Source organism: Lichenostomus cassidix, chromosome 6, assembly GCF_008360975.1.
Source record: "Lichenostomus cassidix isolate B80296 chromosome 6, HeHo_3.0, whole genome shotgun sequence".
Lineage (NCBI taxonomy): Eukaryota > Metazoa > Chordata > Aves > Passeriformes > Meliphagidae > Lichenostomus > Lichenostomus cassidix.
In genome coordinates this window covers 30,782,296-30,799,636 of record NC_139487.1, presented here as the reverse complement: position 1 = coordinate 30,799,636, position 17,341 = coordinate 30,782,296, and the positions used below count along the sequence as shown (strand labels likewise).

The window sequence follows — 17,341 nt, the reverse complement described above, 5'->3', positions numbered from 1 at the left end:
ACTGAAAGTTAACAGCAGGGTATTGGAGTGCAGGGACCAGATCCTGAAACAGCAGACAGAGAAGTGACAGCAACTATTGCACCATCATGAATGACTGGGCTAGAAGACGCCAAAGCAGGGGGGAGGCAGAATATTGTGCAGCAGTTGCAATCTGGTGCAATCAAATAATCAAAGGAAACTGCATCTTTCCCTATCTGAACAGCAAATTCCTGGAAAATATTAGTAAATTGCAAGAGCGAGGGTATTAACCAGCCATGGTTTGTATAAGATAACTTTGCTGTTCTGTGATATTATGTATCACACATGTTTGATTAATAATCAATAGGTATAGATGCAGAGAGAAAGTTCTGAACCTCAGTCCTGTAGATCCATTTCCTGCTTGCTCTCAGTTGACTGAAGGATACAATTTTCTGAAGACTGCGGAGTCATCTTCAAGAGAGAGGGTATTAAGGCTTAGGCTTATGATAACATTGACATGGATTTGTACTGTAGCACTTGTTATTTTGATTATTTGTGCATATGATGCAAACAAACTCTGCCTACAGTTTTGGCTATACAAAGTCTGTATTTTGTGTGTGTGTGTGTGTGTAGTGTTTCTGTACTCTATACATGCTGTAGTTTAGTGGTACCATGAGACACAAAGAACTGCTGATGATTTCTCAACTCAGAAAAAAAAATGAGTCTAGAGGCCAGATAAGGCTTCTTTAGTAGAAAGTTAGCTTGGAATTCCTCACAGTCAAGCACATAGTGTGATCCTGCTGGTAAGGATAGGCTCAGTGGTGTTTAACCTACTGTGAATGCATGTAAGGGAAACTTTGGTGGTCTGTGCAGCACAGCTCTATCATCTAGTGGTGCTTCATTGGTGCTAACAAAGCCTTTATCCTGCCAGGTGCTTTTCCCAGTGTTTACTTGTGTCTGTTTTTTGTGTGGTTACAATCACTTGTGTACATCATTGGTCCAAATGTAGTTAAAGCCTTACATGGAGGAAAGGAGCCACCAGGTCATGCTGTTTGCAACTTGGCAAATTCAGTATTTTGTAGAGCAGACAGGGTCAGCTTTATTATGGAATTGATAACAGGTGATCTCTGCTGACAGTCAATGCTTATCTATTATCAGCAAGGTCCTGTGGGGTGCAGCAAGGGCTGCTGCTCCCTGAGGCAGGGCTTCACCAGCTGGACATCAGCGGGAGCTGGGCCTGCCAGCTCTGGTAGCCACGAGTCCAGAGCCTCAGGAGAGTTTGTGGTGATGAGGCAGCTCAGAAGACAAGCTGTGAGGTCAGTCCGTGGATCAGGTGAGGGTGACTGGGTAAGGGACAGCCCTGTGGTGTCTCAGAAGTGCTGTGGTGACAGGGCTGGATGGAGCTCAGCAGATCAGACTGGCAGGGGCAGCTGTGGCTGAGCTGGAGACTGGCACCCCTATGGCATGGTTTGGAGAGGAACTGAAGGTGCCAGGGTGTGTGGAGCTGGGGCTGCAGGGCCCGGGGTGAGCGTGGGTGCAGCTCCCAGCTGGGGCTGGGCAGAGCCCTGAGGGCTGTAGGCTCTAACATCTGTGCAAAGTGTTCTCTTGGCACAGCTGACACAGCTGAGGGAGATCTCGCTGTCAGTATCTCCCCCAGATCTGTTCACTTGCTTTTGTCTGGGAGATACTTTCTTCCACTGAAAAGGACAACACAATACTTATGAAATATGTAATCTGGAGCCTTGCCCAGATGAACAGTGCATGAATGCACTTGGAAGAGTTTGAGCTTTATTATGGTCTTTGAATTACCAACGATTTGGCAGTCACTTCTGACTGAAAGCTGAATGCTAAAGCCCAGGTTTAAGCTGTGATAAAAACTGATGCTTTTGTCTCCTCTTTCTATAGTAGTATGAAATTGTGGGGGTTTGTATGTGTATGTTTTTCCTGGATACAGAACTTGGTTCGATAACATCCGTCTCTGCAGAGAGCAGGCTGGGGACTGCAGTGCACTTTGAAGCTCCAGCTGGTGCAAAATACAGCAGCATGATTTGTACTCACGGTGATCCCAGCCCCCACATGAGCTGTGCTGATTGGGAATGCTCAGTGAACAGGAGCTGCTTCCTAGTGTGCTGAACTGTCAAGCCTTAGATGTATTATGTGGGATAAAGAACAGGGTTTTTTTTTCTTCCTTTTTTCCTTTTTATTGAAGTAGTCCAATCAAAGCTTAACAGTGAAGATAGTTCTTAAGTTTTTAAAAGTCTTCTTGTCCATTCTCAATGTTTAGCTGGAACAATCCACAGCTGGGAATCTGTGATTATGTATTCCTTTTCCATTCTTATCATGGACAGGCAGGTGTGAGGAAGACAGAAGTATGTCCTGGAATGGCTAGGACAGCAGCCTGGGGAAATGTTACTATGCTGGACCTCTTAGACTGGCAGTGGTTGGAGATGGGATTTATCTTTAATCTCAGATGGTCTCATATGACATACCTGATTTAGCAGGGATTTAGAAAAACACATGAGAGACCAGTGGATGTTGTCCACTAGTCTGAAAAGATGCTGGAATCAGAGGGAAGTGGTAAACCATGAAGAAAAAACAAAATAGCCTAAAGTGCAGTAAAGTAGTTGGGTGAACTGCAGATACTTGTGGAGATTAGCTTCCTTCAAAGAACTGGTTCATTATTCTGATAATCCACATATACAAAGAATTGATAGTGAAATCACTCAAATTTCAGATTTTTTTTTTTGGTCCATTTATGCAGGAGATCAGACTAAGATTATCAGATATTTCTTCCTTTTCACATGAAAAATCTCAAGGACTAAATTCATCCTCAAGCTGGAAAGGAATAATGGCTCTATGGCTTCTTTTGGGGCTTTTCAAGCTCACAGCTAAACAACAAAGCAGTGATGAATTTCATGGGTCTGAGAATTTCTTTTTCATTTTAACATGTTAATGAACAAAACTGGGGCTCTTTGTAGAAGAATTTATCAATGCCATCACTCTGAATCTCACTACAGTATTGTGTGAAACAAAGAATGTTAACTTATTGAACCTCTTTTGCTGTTTCCTGGTGTTCTGTTACTGCCTGCTGTTACTGGCTTTGTGCTGCTGGTTTACCAGTTTTTAGTTTCTTGTGACCCACTCAGTCCTGGTTAGACAGTACTGTTTGAGAGGGGAAAAGTGATTTTTAAGGGCTTTTGGGTTTGATTGTTTACATATGATGCAGCAAAACAAGAAATAGTTAATAGAGGTCAGTTAGGCTGAAGTGTTGCATTGACTTCCCATTGTATCTCTAAGTCTGTGGCTTCCTTGTAGCACAGGAGAAAAGAGGGCAGTCTGCTGTTTTGTAATAATTGCAGAGGAGATAGATTCACTAATTAGAGCAAGTCTGTGTTTCAAAAACACTTTTTTCTGAAAAAGTCCAGTGCACTGGACAAATTGCAGATGCTTTACTGATGTTGGAGGTGGAGTAGTATTTGGATTTGAACACACTCGGCAATGAAATCTTTCTTGCACAGTGGTGATTCATTTATATATTGGATCATTAAAAATTTAAAAATACATTATGTGTTAATATACTCAAGAAAACACAGTTTTCTGATTCAGATAATCAGTTGGTTAAACTATTGTTTATTCCTGCTAAAGTCTACATCTCTTTCTCTCATTTTGTTTGCTTTTGGTTTTTTGTTACTATATCCCCAAGATTTCCAAGTTAGCCTGAGGAGGTAAGATACAATCCTATGTCCAATGCATATCTTGGAGTAAATGAGATTTTAAAAATACAGGACTGGTTCATTTAATATCAAATGCTCTTTTCTTCAGCCATAAACTTAAAAACTTTATGCAGTGAGAAGTGGATACTGTGATGCTTTTGTAAATAATGCATACAAAGCCTGATGCAATGCAAAGGAAAATAATTAGACTTCAGATTGCCTATAGGCAGGCTATGTGAAGTTTTGTATGCATTTACTTGTTCATTCTTCATTGTGCCTCTGCTCATCATTTGAATCTGGTGCCACAGGCTCAGATGTGCTATTTTCCCTTTCTTTTTAATTTTCCCCCTGAATTTAACTGTCTCCTTCACCCAAGTCACTTCACAAAAATCTATTAGTTTTCTTTTCAAAGGGAAAAGATACAGGAGAAGCATGGGAGAATGTGTAAAATAAAATAGGATCAGACAGGAGGCTCCTTACAGCCTGATACCGACTGCATGGCTGTTCCAAAGTCTGCAGCTTTCAGCTGTCTGAATCCCAGTGCCCGTGACTGATTCCTAGAACCAGTTAAATTGGACTTGGTGGTTCTGTCAAGCTGGGTGTCCCTGGTTTCTGTTGGTGGGAGGCTGTAGGATCTCAAGGAAGCCCGGGTGGAGAAGGGAGGAACAAGATGGGTGTGGTAGGATGGCTGAGTGCTTTGTGTGTACACAGCAGGGACAGAGGGGAGACAGGCAGCGGCACCTCAAGATGGCTTCTCTCAAGCATGGTTTTCATTTCCAAAGCCTCCATGCTTCCCATTTCCCAGGAGTGCAGGATCTCATCCCTGACTGCTGTTCATTTCTGCAACGTGCTCGAGACAGAGGGGAAGCAGACACAGGAGATTTGTTCAGACGCAATAATTACCGAATGCCTTGTTTAACTGTGTGTGCACCCCTGTCCTTCTCATTGCTTATGAAGAAAGACATGGCTAGGAGGAAAGATGGCTGATTTCCAAGGCAGTTTTGTCAGAGGAAAACTGATTCAAACAAAGCACACACAGTTCATGGTGCTGGTTATAAGACACTATAAAAATTTTGGTTGTTTTACAAATGCTTTGTTCATTTCTCATGAGAAAATGATTCAATTGTAAGTATCGTTACAGTCCATTTTCACCAACTTTGATGAATTTAACTTGATGTTTCCTGAAGCCGAGTAGAGATAGAAAAGAAAAAGTGTTTATACATTACTTGTCAGTTTTGGAGTGCTTTTGGAAATAAACAGCATGTTCTTTTGTTGACAGGATTTGAAATCTAGCAATCAGCGAGATGAAATTGCTGCAGCACGTGCATCCCTGAAGGAGAATTCTGCTTTCCTACATTCAATATGTTCAGCTTGTTTGGAACATTCAGATGTTGCATCCCTTACAGCCAGCAAGGATTCAATTTGCAATGAAATACAGAATGCTCTCAATGTAATTTCTAATGCTTCCCAAGGAGTTGGAAATAAAATGGAACAACCTACATCTCACACAGCTACTCTTGGAAGTGCACTTGATGAGCTTGAGGTACGTAAACCTCTGAGATCACAATGTTTTTGAAAAACATTTTTTTTTAAATAACTACTGGTATCATAAATGATGAGCCTAAAGGCATTAGAGAATGTTGCTCTGCTTAGTCCTGGTCTAAATAGTATTACTTGAAATTATTTCATTGGGGGGGATCACTTTCTTCAGAAGAGTTTGGAATTAAGTCTTGATGTGTGTTCAATATTTGGCTTCCTTTGAGCAGCAGGGCAGAGTTAGTTCCAGTTGTGTCCCTAATGCTGGAGACAGACATGTCCTGCAGTAAGTGGGCAGAGCCCATGAGTTCAGTTTGCTAATCAGTGATTCTCAGCTGACAGTGCCCACTGCTGCCTGGGCTGCATTTGAGCTGCTACCATGCAAGCTGGAGTCCTTTTCTTCAGAATGTGTCACTGGGATTGTTCTGTATTATATAATGGAGCAATTCTGAAACCTCATTATGATTGCTGCTTATCATTAAATCATTAAATAAAGTGATATGGCCAATATGCTTTCACCACTTCTGCATTTCTGCTTCCATTATTGAAGCAAATACTTGGAGGAAGGCAGCACTTTCTCTATTCCTGACCTCACCCTAAGCTTTTCTAATGGAGTTTCTTTTCTCATGGCTGCTCTGATTCTTACCAGTGTCATTTTCCATTGTCCTGCCAAAAATGGTAAAACATTTCCTGTAGGTGAGATTACAGACCATGAACCTCATGGGGTGTAGCTGATGTAGGCCCAGATCAACAAAAGAAATGAATGTTTCTAAACACATTTGCAATTATGGGTGTTCTTGATTAGAAATGCTTGGACTTAGCAGATCTCAGCATCCCAGTGGCAAGACTGTGATACATTTTCAGGAGAATTAGTGTTATGGCTAATGGTCGTAGATTTTTGTCTAAAGTTTTCAACAGAAGATTAAGGAAATATGTTGAAATATGTCACCAATTTTGTAGTGGCAGTTTGTTGATCAAAACAGACCTCTCAATCATGTTCCAAATTGAATCAGACAGGTTTTTCTCCCCTGAGAGGAACAGGCTACAATTGCAAGTTTCATGACATCCATCCTTGCTTCTCGCAAGGGGTTTAAAGTTAGAGTTTCTAATCTATTTTCCTAATAAATGGAAGGAAAAGAAAACATATAGAATTTACAATGTAACTCTGAATGACACCTGATATACATTATATAAGACCCACTATTTATCTAGGTTACTTTCAGATTACAAAAAAAAGAAATTGTTGAAAGGGCTGCATTTTTTGACTGCAGAGGAATTAATCTTGACTGTATGTAAGCAGTACCATGTAAATGATTGTAAAAATGTAATAACACTTACTGTTCTAAAATTTGTGATGTGTGATAATTACCAAATGGAAAAAATTGTACTTTGTATTGAAATTGTTCTTACTTGGAAACATAAGAACATAGAAGTCTGATTGTTGTAAAAAGCCATTTGTTTATCAAGTTGTAAATATATTTTTACCTAGGTAGCATAAATGGGAATTGAAGCTGTGTGAGTTAGATAAAGCACGATTTATAGAGCATTTAACTTCTTAAAATGATTTTATGAATTAGATGGTAGCACTTTTCTTGCTCTACAGAAAGTTCTATTGGCTGAGGACCTGAAATAACCTTTGCTCTATCTTCTTGTTGCAAATACAGTGCCATGAAATAGATTAACGTAGTAAATAGTCTGGTGGGAACAAATCTCATTAAATGTTTATAGTGTGGAAATGTATCTCGGAGCTTACCCAACAATCTAGTATCTAGATGTTTTGCAATATCATTCTTCCTTTGCCAGTGCTGGCACTGTGAAAGTTATTAAAGATTTATAGGTGAGGAAACCACCAGTAAAATTAAAGCAGCTAACTCTTAAATCAGTTGATTCTCAGCAATTCCTCTTAAAGGCTCCCTATAACTACAGTGTCATTTGTAAATAAACACAAAATTGGAACTTTAAAATTTAATTGCATATTAAGATGTGTGAAAAGAGCATGTGGGTGCAGATGATCTAATGCCTTTCACTGGTCTTTTATCTTCTGAATGTAAAGAGATTTCTCACACAATGATCCAGGTCTTGCATGCCCGACTCTGTGTCACTGTGTTCTCAGCTGCATAGTCCTTGAGTGACCAGGGCCATGCAGCTGAGCAGTTGCATGTGTGATGTCACAGGCCTGTAAGTCAGTGCAGAACTTGGGAAATATAACCAGCTTCCTGCATAACCAGGGTCCCTCTTTTTTTCATGGATCAGGAGGCCAGTGAGGGAGACAACAGGGATCTAATCACTCCTCTTAAGTGCTCCCTTATGCTTGAGTCCCTAAGCTACTTAAGAGTAGCTGACCACTGTTTAGCCTGTTAAATCAAAACCACCAGACAACATTTGTGTATCTGGTGTCTTCTCATTGAGTCTTTTCTGCATAGATGTACTGATCATAAATAATTGATGAAATTATTTTAAGAATTTAATCTGTGGGGCAGAGTCTTAACTCATATTTTCCTGGTTATTATTGCCTAGATTTTTTATTATTGCATAGATTTTTTTATTCAGAGATGGACCATAGTAGCTTTTTGACCAGTGCTGTTTGTCCATCTTGGCATGAACTTTCTCCAAATTGTCTCCCAAAGGAAGACATTTCTTCTTTGGTTCAGCTGAGATTTCAAAGCAGTCATTATTCCAGCTAAATGGCTGATTGTCTGTGGCCTCCAAGTGTGTTTTAGTCTTCCACAGTCAATGAAGTTGTTTTTTTTTCTGTAGCAACACTTCAATATTCTACTTGCCAGGTGTGTTTGACATTACGATGGACTCAGTATGTATAGCTTGGCGTTGAGGGGGCTTACCTGAGATACAGGAGCTTGACAGGCAACTTGCTGCTCCAGTCAGTAGTGACCAAGAGGCACAACTTGAACAGATGTGAACTACCTCAGAACACCCTGCTGTTAAGGGCTGTAACATGAATGAGGGAAGCAGAGTTTCAAATCTCTAACACAAATAAACTTGTGACTGAAGTCCACTTGCCTAGCTGTTTAAGCTTTTATCTTGTGGTGTTCTAATATAACACTTTCATTGCTAGCCTGAGCTAGACAGTCCCTCAAATTGTCCTATTAAATCTAAATAGAAAAAGAAATAATTAAAATTCTCCAGCTTGGAATTAGTTTGGCACATACTAGATAAGTATAGATAAGCTCTGATTTACCTGACTTTAATTCCACTTCATGGTGTCTGGCATAGTTTTCTCATTTAATATTTCTTCTGAAATCTTGAAACCACCTCTGGGTGGGATGTAGCAGGTGAGCAGGTGTATGTGGAGTATAGGTTTAGTGATCAGGATCATAAATACCCTGTTCAGATGTTCAATTACATTAAAAATTACTGGTTTGAATTTCTGTCAAGGCTGAAGCTCAAATATACTTACTTTAGCACTTCATGAAAATGCCGTAGTCTCCTTTCTCTTTAGAATATATGTTTGCCACATAAATGTAATTAATTTTATCAAGCCAAAAGAGTTATCTGCTTTTATTTACCCTCCTATTGAAAAACAAAAGGACAATTATATCTAGGCCCTTCGAAAAAAGAATTGTTAGACAAAAGCTGCAGTTTTTATCTTTGCCCATATTCTGCCTGTTAAAAGTGGCAGCAGTGACTTTCTGCCACAGTGTGGGTTTGCGTTGGACTAAAAATCAGCAGAATTAGACTGCTCATGTAGTCTGATTAAACTTCCTCAGCTGTGAGCTAGCACTGTTGGCTCTGAGTTAAATCCAGAGGTTCTCCTGATCTCTAAAAAACTGAAGTTTGGAGGCATTGAACATCTCTTTCAAGCAATGCTGAGACTCTGGTCTGATGGTTTGATTGCATGGATAATGGGCTTAGAGCTAGTGGGATCTGAATGGCAGAGGGAACCTGGGTTTGTCTGCAAATGACCTTTATGCATGGCCCCACTAGGGAGAATGGAAGTTGATGAAGAAGAATACATGATCAAAAGTATTTTGGATGCTTCCAGTGGAAAGGGCTGGGAGCACATCTGGGAGGCATAAATATATCACTGTCATTCCTTTAAGTAAAAAATAAAGCAGCAACTTAATCGGACTGACTTTTCTTACCTGTACTCCTCATCTTTTCCAGAACTTAATAGTGCTGGATCCTCTTGCAGTGAACGAGGAGAAGCTCAGGCCCTCCCTGGAGAAGCGGCTGGAGGCGATCATCAGCGGGGCAGCGCTGCTGGCCGACTCCTCGTGCACGCGGGACGCGCACCGCGAGCGCATCATCGCCGAGTGCAACGCCATCCGCCAGGCCCTGCAGGACCTGCTGGCCGAGTACCTGCGCAATGTGAGTAACCCACCACCCGGCCTGCCCTCGGGCTAGGGAGGTGAGGATTTAACCTAGCGTTAGTGGCAGTTTAAATACAGTTTAACCCGCATTTCTCAACGTGCTCTTTAAAATGTTGTAAGGGATGTTCTACAGAAATCTAAGCAAAACCGAAATGCAGATCCCCGAAATGAGTAGGAATGGTATTGTATCATGTGTATAAAGTCTGTGGAAAGTGCCATACCACAGATAAAATGTACATGTTTGGGTTATTTTATGCTTACTGTGAACTGTCACTGGTTCAGAGCAGACATAATCCTTCATATGCCAGCCACAAGAATTTCTTCATAATGCCACTTCCTAGACCAGAGTTTGAAAATGTAATTTCTGTTCCTGTAGAATGCAATGATTTAAATAGTTATTTCTTAAAATTAACTTCTTAAAAGGTAAGTAGTTTGTTAGTGTTGTTTTCAAGTAGGATATTGACACTGGAAGAGGAGGAGAACGCCAATTTGCAAGTGTAAGAATGACTCAATTGCTTTATTGGGAAGACGGAAGTGTTGGGTAAATCCAGAAATCTGATTGTCTGACATACTTGTGGGCTAATTCAGCTGGGAATTTTTTGAAAAGGAATACAATGATTTTTCTTTTAAGTTTGGAAAATGGATTTGACACTTGTTACTTCTGGCAACTAAATGTTGAAACAGTGGGGACTCAATACTGTTAATATGGGTACACAATGTTAATCTCGTGCTTTTCATCCGTAAACTTTCTGTAGGCATAATGTTCTTTTCTAAAGATACCTCAGGATGATTCATCAAGCACACTGAGAGAACAATTCTGTGTTACAGATACTTGTTCCGTTTTTGGAAAGATGAAATCCCTTTCTGTTCTGTAGGTCATAGCAGCTGACAGAGTCTAAAGCTGTTCTAATGAGACTGTTTGCCTTGTTTTATTCTGTTGTCCTTAGGGTAACGTAGTGCAGGGACGAAGATAATTATGCATATTGTAAGGAAAATACCAGAGGTTTATGTCCAAAAAGGAGACAGAGGAGTCCTGTAACTTTATTCGTGAATAAAGGGAGAGGTCATGGGCATTTCCCATGGGATCTCTTGAATTGCTAGAGGACACAGCCTCTTTTATCTTCCTTTCCCAGCCCTGATTCCTTCTCATTTTCCCCATTGGCTGAGGTACTCGAGAGGTACAGGTTTCCAGGAATATCTAATGCATACTCCCTTAATACACATCCCCCCTTTCTTCTTTTTCTTATGTCTCTCTTCTTGTAGTTTATTAACACAGCCTTGGGTAAGTCAATCAGTAGAATTCCTAAGGAAATCCTTCCCATTGTTTCTTCTGTCTCTCAGTACTGGTCTTATCTTACCAGCCATTTGTTTGTAAAGACACTCCCTTATTCCTTTCAATATCAAATGATTTTTTCATCTCATGGATATTGTGCTTTCTGATATTTCTCTTTATTTATTGGGGATCAGGTGGAATTTGCAGATCCTGTGTTCAATTCAAGTTGCCCTTTCAGTCCCTATACCAGAGAAAGGTATTACTGCAGAGAAAAGTGCAATAATACTTTTACTCAAAATGCTGTTAAATGCAATATTAATTCTTAAACCTCTCTGGTAGTGCTTTACACGGGAGTTAGTGAGATTTTTTTCAGCTCAGGTTAGCTTGGAACGTAAGTCTTTGGTGTCTGGTTGTTGCAGATTTCTCTGGCAGTATCTCTTCTAGGAGGGGTGAGGATTTGCTGTTAAGTGGCTGAAAGTTTTAAGGGAGGACATCTACTTTTAATGGTTTGACTCAATGGTCTTGGAGGCATTTTCCAACCTAAGGGATTCTGTGATTCTATCCCACAGTAGCCAGAGCATGTGGCAGGATGCAGATGTGGTGAACAGCATCCCAGATTAGTCTAAATGATTGCTGTGAGTTTGTCTCAAGAACACTTCTCTGTGTATCTTTGGCATGAAACGACAAGATTGTAAGTGAAATGGTCTTAGAATTGTGATGATCTTTTCAATTTCAGAAATAATCATGGTTTTAGGGTTGCATAATGTACAATAGGGGGAAAAGAATAATAGATAACCCACCCCACTGACTTGAGAAAGTCAGAAAGCAGTTGTTGAAATATGGCAACAAGTGAAAATGTCATAATTTGCTGCAGAACACAGTGACTGCACAAGGTGGCAAAGACATCGAAGCAGAATGGAAAAAAATACAAAAGATTTAAAGGGGTGAGGTTACTTAACAGGAGTGAATGTAAAGTTTTTAGTTTCTTTTAGAGCTCTGTATCTGCTTATACAATTATTATTATTACTGAATGAAAAAACTCTCACTGAGAACAGTTTATGCCTATTACTGAGACTGCATTAAATACGTTTTTCAGTGAGAAGATCATCAGATGTCAGTTCCTTTATTTCACAGCTGTAACTCACTAAAGAAGAGATGATAGATCCAGGAAACAGTGCTGATTTATCAGTGTCATTTTGGCTCTTCTGTTAATAGCTTCAATAAGCCAGGACTGGGAATTGAATGAGCTGTAAAAATGATGACAGCCATTTGTTACCATAGTACAATTTAAGGGTTGTGTTTCCCTTCTCCTTGGGAACACTGTTGTACCCCAGGCAAGTGCTCTGTCTAGGGAATACTTCCTGGGAGTTTGTGTTTGCCCTTGTGCTCTGAGTGAGGCCAGGAGAGCCTCTGTGCCACAGCTTGTATGTGGCAGAGGAAGCTTTTCCTTGCCCACAGTGCACACCTTGTTCCTGGCTTTGTGCTCCTGCTGTGTGGTTCTCAAGCACAGCCTACCCGCTCTCATTCCAGCCCTCTGCACTCACTCTCTCGAGCTGTGCTAGTCAGCTGCTCAGAAGGGTTTGTTTTTCTGGGAATGTGTCTCCTATTTCTTGCTGGCACATAGGCTTGATCACTTTGCTTAAGGCTTCTTCCCATGTGAGTGTTGCCAGTGGGAGCTGCATTGTCCCAGAGACACCTCACTCACCCAGTGCCTGCCACCTGCACGGATCCTTCCCTGGCAGCTGGATCACCAGGAAGATCTAGGAGCTGCACTGCAGGCATCCAGTGTCTCTCTGGCTCTGATGGTGGTTGTGCACTGCCCAGTATGTGCTCAGCTTCAACAGGAGCATTACCAAGGACTTGGGTGCCTAAATTCTGTGTAGGCTCTGCCTTGTCTGCTCTTTTGAAACTAGGCCTCAGGGCTTGGACTGTATAGGAATTTAGGATTTAGCCCTAACATTTGAAACATTATAAGGACTACAGCTTTTGTGATTCCTATATTTATTTATTTTTTATTTTCCTCAATTATTTAAAGTGTTTAATAAGCCTCGAGGACATAGAATGAAATTAAGAACTTGTTGGTGCCAGTGATAAATTTTTTAAATCTTTTTTTTAACATTTTTTTAAATCTGTAAAAGGTCTTTTAAAATCCTGTTTAAAGAGTTTTTAATGCAAACTGGGAGGAACATGTTTTCAGAAGATACTTGCTTTTTATGTGTGTCTGTTTTTCACAGAGGCTTTATCACAGAGGATGGTACAATGGAAAGTGAAGCAAAATGCTCTCCACAAGAACCTATAGAGTTCACAGAGTAATTTAGAAACATAGTAAATTGCAAAAGCATTTATAATACTGAAAGGCAGCAGTTTTTCTTCTGTATTGTTTCAAAAAATCTTCAGAATTAGAGTGCTGTTGTTATCCTTTGTGAAATTTACTTTTAGATACACATTGTTAGGGGATATATTTGCATTTTAGGACATACTGTGCGTTTGGGTAGCATATTAATGGCAGAATCATACTCTGGTGTGGATAATAATGTATTAATGTATCCATGGGAGTAATCATTTTGTTGTAGTAATAAGCACTTGATTTTCCTAATGAAAAGTTCTTGTCTTATCTCTTCATCCTTTACAATGAAAACTTATTGAAGTCATTGGAGTGCAACAACACTAACTCCATGTTTCTTGAGTTCTATTTGTACTCAGTCACAATAAGGACATTCCCTAGGGGGTCAATAGGGATAATAAAGTTGTGATTGAGTGTGAGTGGAAGTGGCTGTTGTGAGCAGCACTGAGTGATTGCAGGTGCTGCTGTCTCTGCCTTCATTAAATAGAGAGGTGTGCCTGAACGATTGTTCTGCATCCTCCTGTGGGTTTCAATGAAGATCACTCCTACACTGTTAAGGATGGTAAAGAAAGGTCAGATACAGTGATAATATGAGAACTGCTTCCTTGAATCAAAATCTCCTCACTTTTGGGATGTTTTTTCCATGATATCTGAGCTTCATTAGTTTCTCAGCTTGTTATGGCTATAGGTTGGACATATATGTGTGTGTATGTATATGGGTCAATGTATTTTTCTCATTTCACTTTCTTGTTGTGTATACCAAAAGTTTCTATTTCTTAACTGGGTTTTTATGTTAGGATTACCTACATGTTTAGTTCAGACATTGGTAATTCAGTGTGGATGTGCCTGTGGCTCTTGTGCCACAGGTGGTGGCAGCTGCTGTGTCCTGCTGTCCCACAGCTGTGCTGTGTGTGTGGCAGGGAGCAGAGCCAAACCAGCCCTCCTCACACCAGTGGTGCTTCCACTTAAAAAATGTGAGGAGAATAATGATACATCTTACCTTGAGGCAGATCAGGAAATGAACTGAAGTTGACCACACTGTACGTATTTATATCACTGCTAATCAAGCCCTGGCCATCCATGTAGCCTCAGCTTAAGCCAGCTGAGGCTGACCAGGAATGTCATCTGCTCTGTGGCAGATGGCATGGGACTGCTCAGGAGTGATGCTGCAGGGGAGGTGAGGCAGCTGGTGGCAGGTAGTGGAGCACCTGTATTGCATGTAGGGTGTACTTGGACCTTGCTGGGAATGCAACCCCTGGAGCTTTATGAAACTGGGTTCCCTCAAACTTCTCTGAAGCCTGGTGCTTCAGGACAGGCTTGTATCCACAAATTCTGGGTACAAGACATGTTTGGATGTGAGCACGTCAGCTGAAGAGCTGTGAGGATGAGACTAGGAGCTAGGATCCCTGAAAGTAGAGGGATAACTGGGACAGGGAGGGAGCTGGGCTGGGCTGAGCCCTCTAAGGAAAAGGAATGCAGTGCAGAGGCTTCTGCAGCCGTGGGGAAGGTCTAGCTGCAGGGAAGGGGACACAGCGGATAGCTGGGACTTGTGCTGTTGTGTCCTTCTAGATTTCAGACTCTTAATTGTTCACTTACTGGAGCCTGAACATTGGAAATTCAAAACCAGAAAATGCATGGAAACCCAGGAGTTTTTATTTATTGATAGTGTGCTTCTGGGCCTTGCTCTTTGTCTCAGCTCTTAAATTTGATTGCTGTGGAGTGCTAATGCCTTGCTCTACCTCTATATTGAGTACTCTTCAACAACAGCTTAAGGTCTGACCCACTGTCTAGATCTGCAGACTGTGATGGATAATGTTTTTTGTGCTATTTTATTGCCATTCTTACTCATTGAGAGTGGAAGACAAACAGATACCTCAAACACATTGGTATCTCAAGCTTGACATTACTTGTACTTCATGATTTCCTGATAAAGACTTTCAGCACTTCCCCAGGTTGCCAGTGACACCTGAGGAGGTAAAAGTAGGGGACTGTTTGACTTGCCCCTTGTGGTTATTCCCACTTCCTTTCACAAATGTGTAACTTGCTAAGTTCTGTGTAGTTGCTCCCTGGTTGCGGAGCTGAGCCCAAACTTGGTAGGCTCAACTAACCAGGGAGTTTGAAGAAATTCCTTGTTAAAATCTTCAGGAACAGAATGGCTGTTGGTTATTCATGCAAGGGGTTGAAATAGCTGCCTTCCTGAAATCCTTTATTTAGATCCTTTCTTTTACTTCTGTAAAGGGGCATGAACAAATAGAAAACACTTGTATTTGTGTCTTTTTACAAAAAGACTGGATTTGAATGCTCTTACTTTATTGTCCTCTTCATGTTGAGACATCTTAAGAAAACTGGTGTTCCAGAGAAGTTTGGAATTGAGGTATGTCAAAATGTAAATGAGAAGAATTTCAATGTGTGGGTGGAAAGTGTCACTCAGTTCTTTTCTTATTCATGTATTTTTATTTTTTTATGACTTTATTGAGTATTATGTTTTTCAAAAAAGGATTTACTCCAGTAAAATTGGTATGCCCATATGGCATATTACACTTGTATTTATGCAAGAAAATATGTAGTTTTCATGATTCTGTTGTTCACATTGCCTGAGTAGTTGATTGAGTTGACTTTCAACACTCCTACTGAGGGTTTTCTTCAATTTTGTGTGCGGTATGTGTAATTGAAAATTATTTTTCTAAATGTTAACTTTCAGTGAACATTTTGTTGTATAGGGAAATTAGATATGCATTTTTAAGGAGGAGGATCTTAAGCGTACTTAAAAGACAGAAACAGTCTAGTGAATTCCCCAAATAGATTTACAGCTGAAAAATAAGCTGCAGTTACCTGATTACAGATGCTCTTCCAGACTTAGCAGTAATCTGGGATCTGTGCACGTGAGCTGGAGAAGGATAATGAAAGCTTTTCTCTCCTTAAACCCTGTTTTCCATTGAACGGCTCTGAGCTGAGCTATTGTAGGATTAATCGGATCTGAACTTGAGGCTTGCACTGCAGTAATGTGGCATGAGGAGCGACTCGTGGCTCTGTGGAGGATGATTCACTGCAAGAGTCAGTAATTTGTATTTAGTATACCTGACAGCACTGGAAATATATTGGGTTGCTGAAGACTAATTTTATTTCAAGAAACCTTCAATAATGCAGCATTTGCTCTCCCCAAGATGAAATAAGTCCTTGATTATGGTAATAAACAAGCATTAAAAATAAATAATCGAGTATTTAACTCAACCTATACCTAGCTGTTTAGTTTACAAGAATTTTCCTATTTTTAGAGCTTATTGAAAGTGGTTGTTATTATGTATGGCCTTTCTCAAACAGTTTCCTGTTTTCTGGAGGATGTTAGACTGGTCATTTTTTGAAAGGTCAGGATGCCATTTATGGGAACACTACTGAAGTCTGCTGTTCCAGATGCATTTATCATGGTTCTTATCCTCTGGTATAATGCAGCTGATTTTTGTTGTCCAAATGCTTTTCTAAATTGTATTCTGTTTCAGGTTAAAAGTTACCTTTTTTCATGTAACAGTTTTAGTTCAAAAAAATCGATCATAATTGATAGTTCAGGAAACTCTTCATAGAATGTTGGTATTGAAGACCAATGAAGACCAAATACAGCTTTTAAAAGAATTTTTTAAACACATCCAAAAAGCTTTAAATTCTTTTCCCTCATACTTAGCAATTAGGATTTTTTGACCTGTATAACCCCAAATCTCTCTGTGCATTCTTTAAACACGAGTTCAACGTGGTAGCAATGCTCAGTATTGTTTAACTCGGCTTTGGTCAGACTCCTGACTCTGCATCCATAACAGACTGAAGTATGGACTGGGTGAGTTTTCCATGGGGTGGGCTGAGAAGTGGGCAAAGTGCTGGGCTCAGAGGGCTGGGGTGGGCAGCAGCGAGTCCAGCTGAGGGCCAGTAGCCCGTGGTAGCCCTGGGGTCAGTTCTGGCTCTGGTCCTGTTTGCCCATTAATGCCCTGGGGGATGGGAGAGGCCTGGGGGCAGAGCCTGCGCTTCCTGCAGCCCTGGGAGGAATGGCTGAAGCAGCAGCTGCTTGTGCTGGAATGGCTGTCCAGGGAACCTGGGCAGAGCCCATCTGAAACTCCAACCAGCCTGCCTGGGCTGCCTGTGCTTTGAGCAGTGCCTTGGGCTGGAGAATGTCCAGACATTGCTCCTCTCTTCAATATGTGGA

General features: G+C 40.7%; 1 protein-coding gene across 8 annotated transcripts in view; it reads left to right on the top strand.

Moving 5' to 3' along the window:
• CTNNA3 (catenin alpha 3) overlaps positions 1-17,341 on the top strand; it is a 411,474-nt gene that overhangs the window by 88,167 nt on the left and 305,966 nt on the right. For all 8 annotated transcript variants that reach the window (XM_085064278.1, XM_085064275.1, XM_085064277.1 and 5 more), the window contains 2 exons: positions 4,951-5,214; positions 9,330-9,533. In XM_085064278.1, the coding sequence (XP_084920404.1) occupies positions 4,951-5,214; positions 9,330-9,533 (468 nt within the window). The remainder of the gene's footprint in view (positions 1-4,950; positions 5,215-9,329; positions 9,534-17,341) is intronic.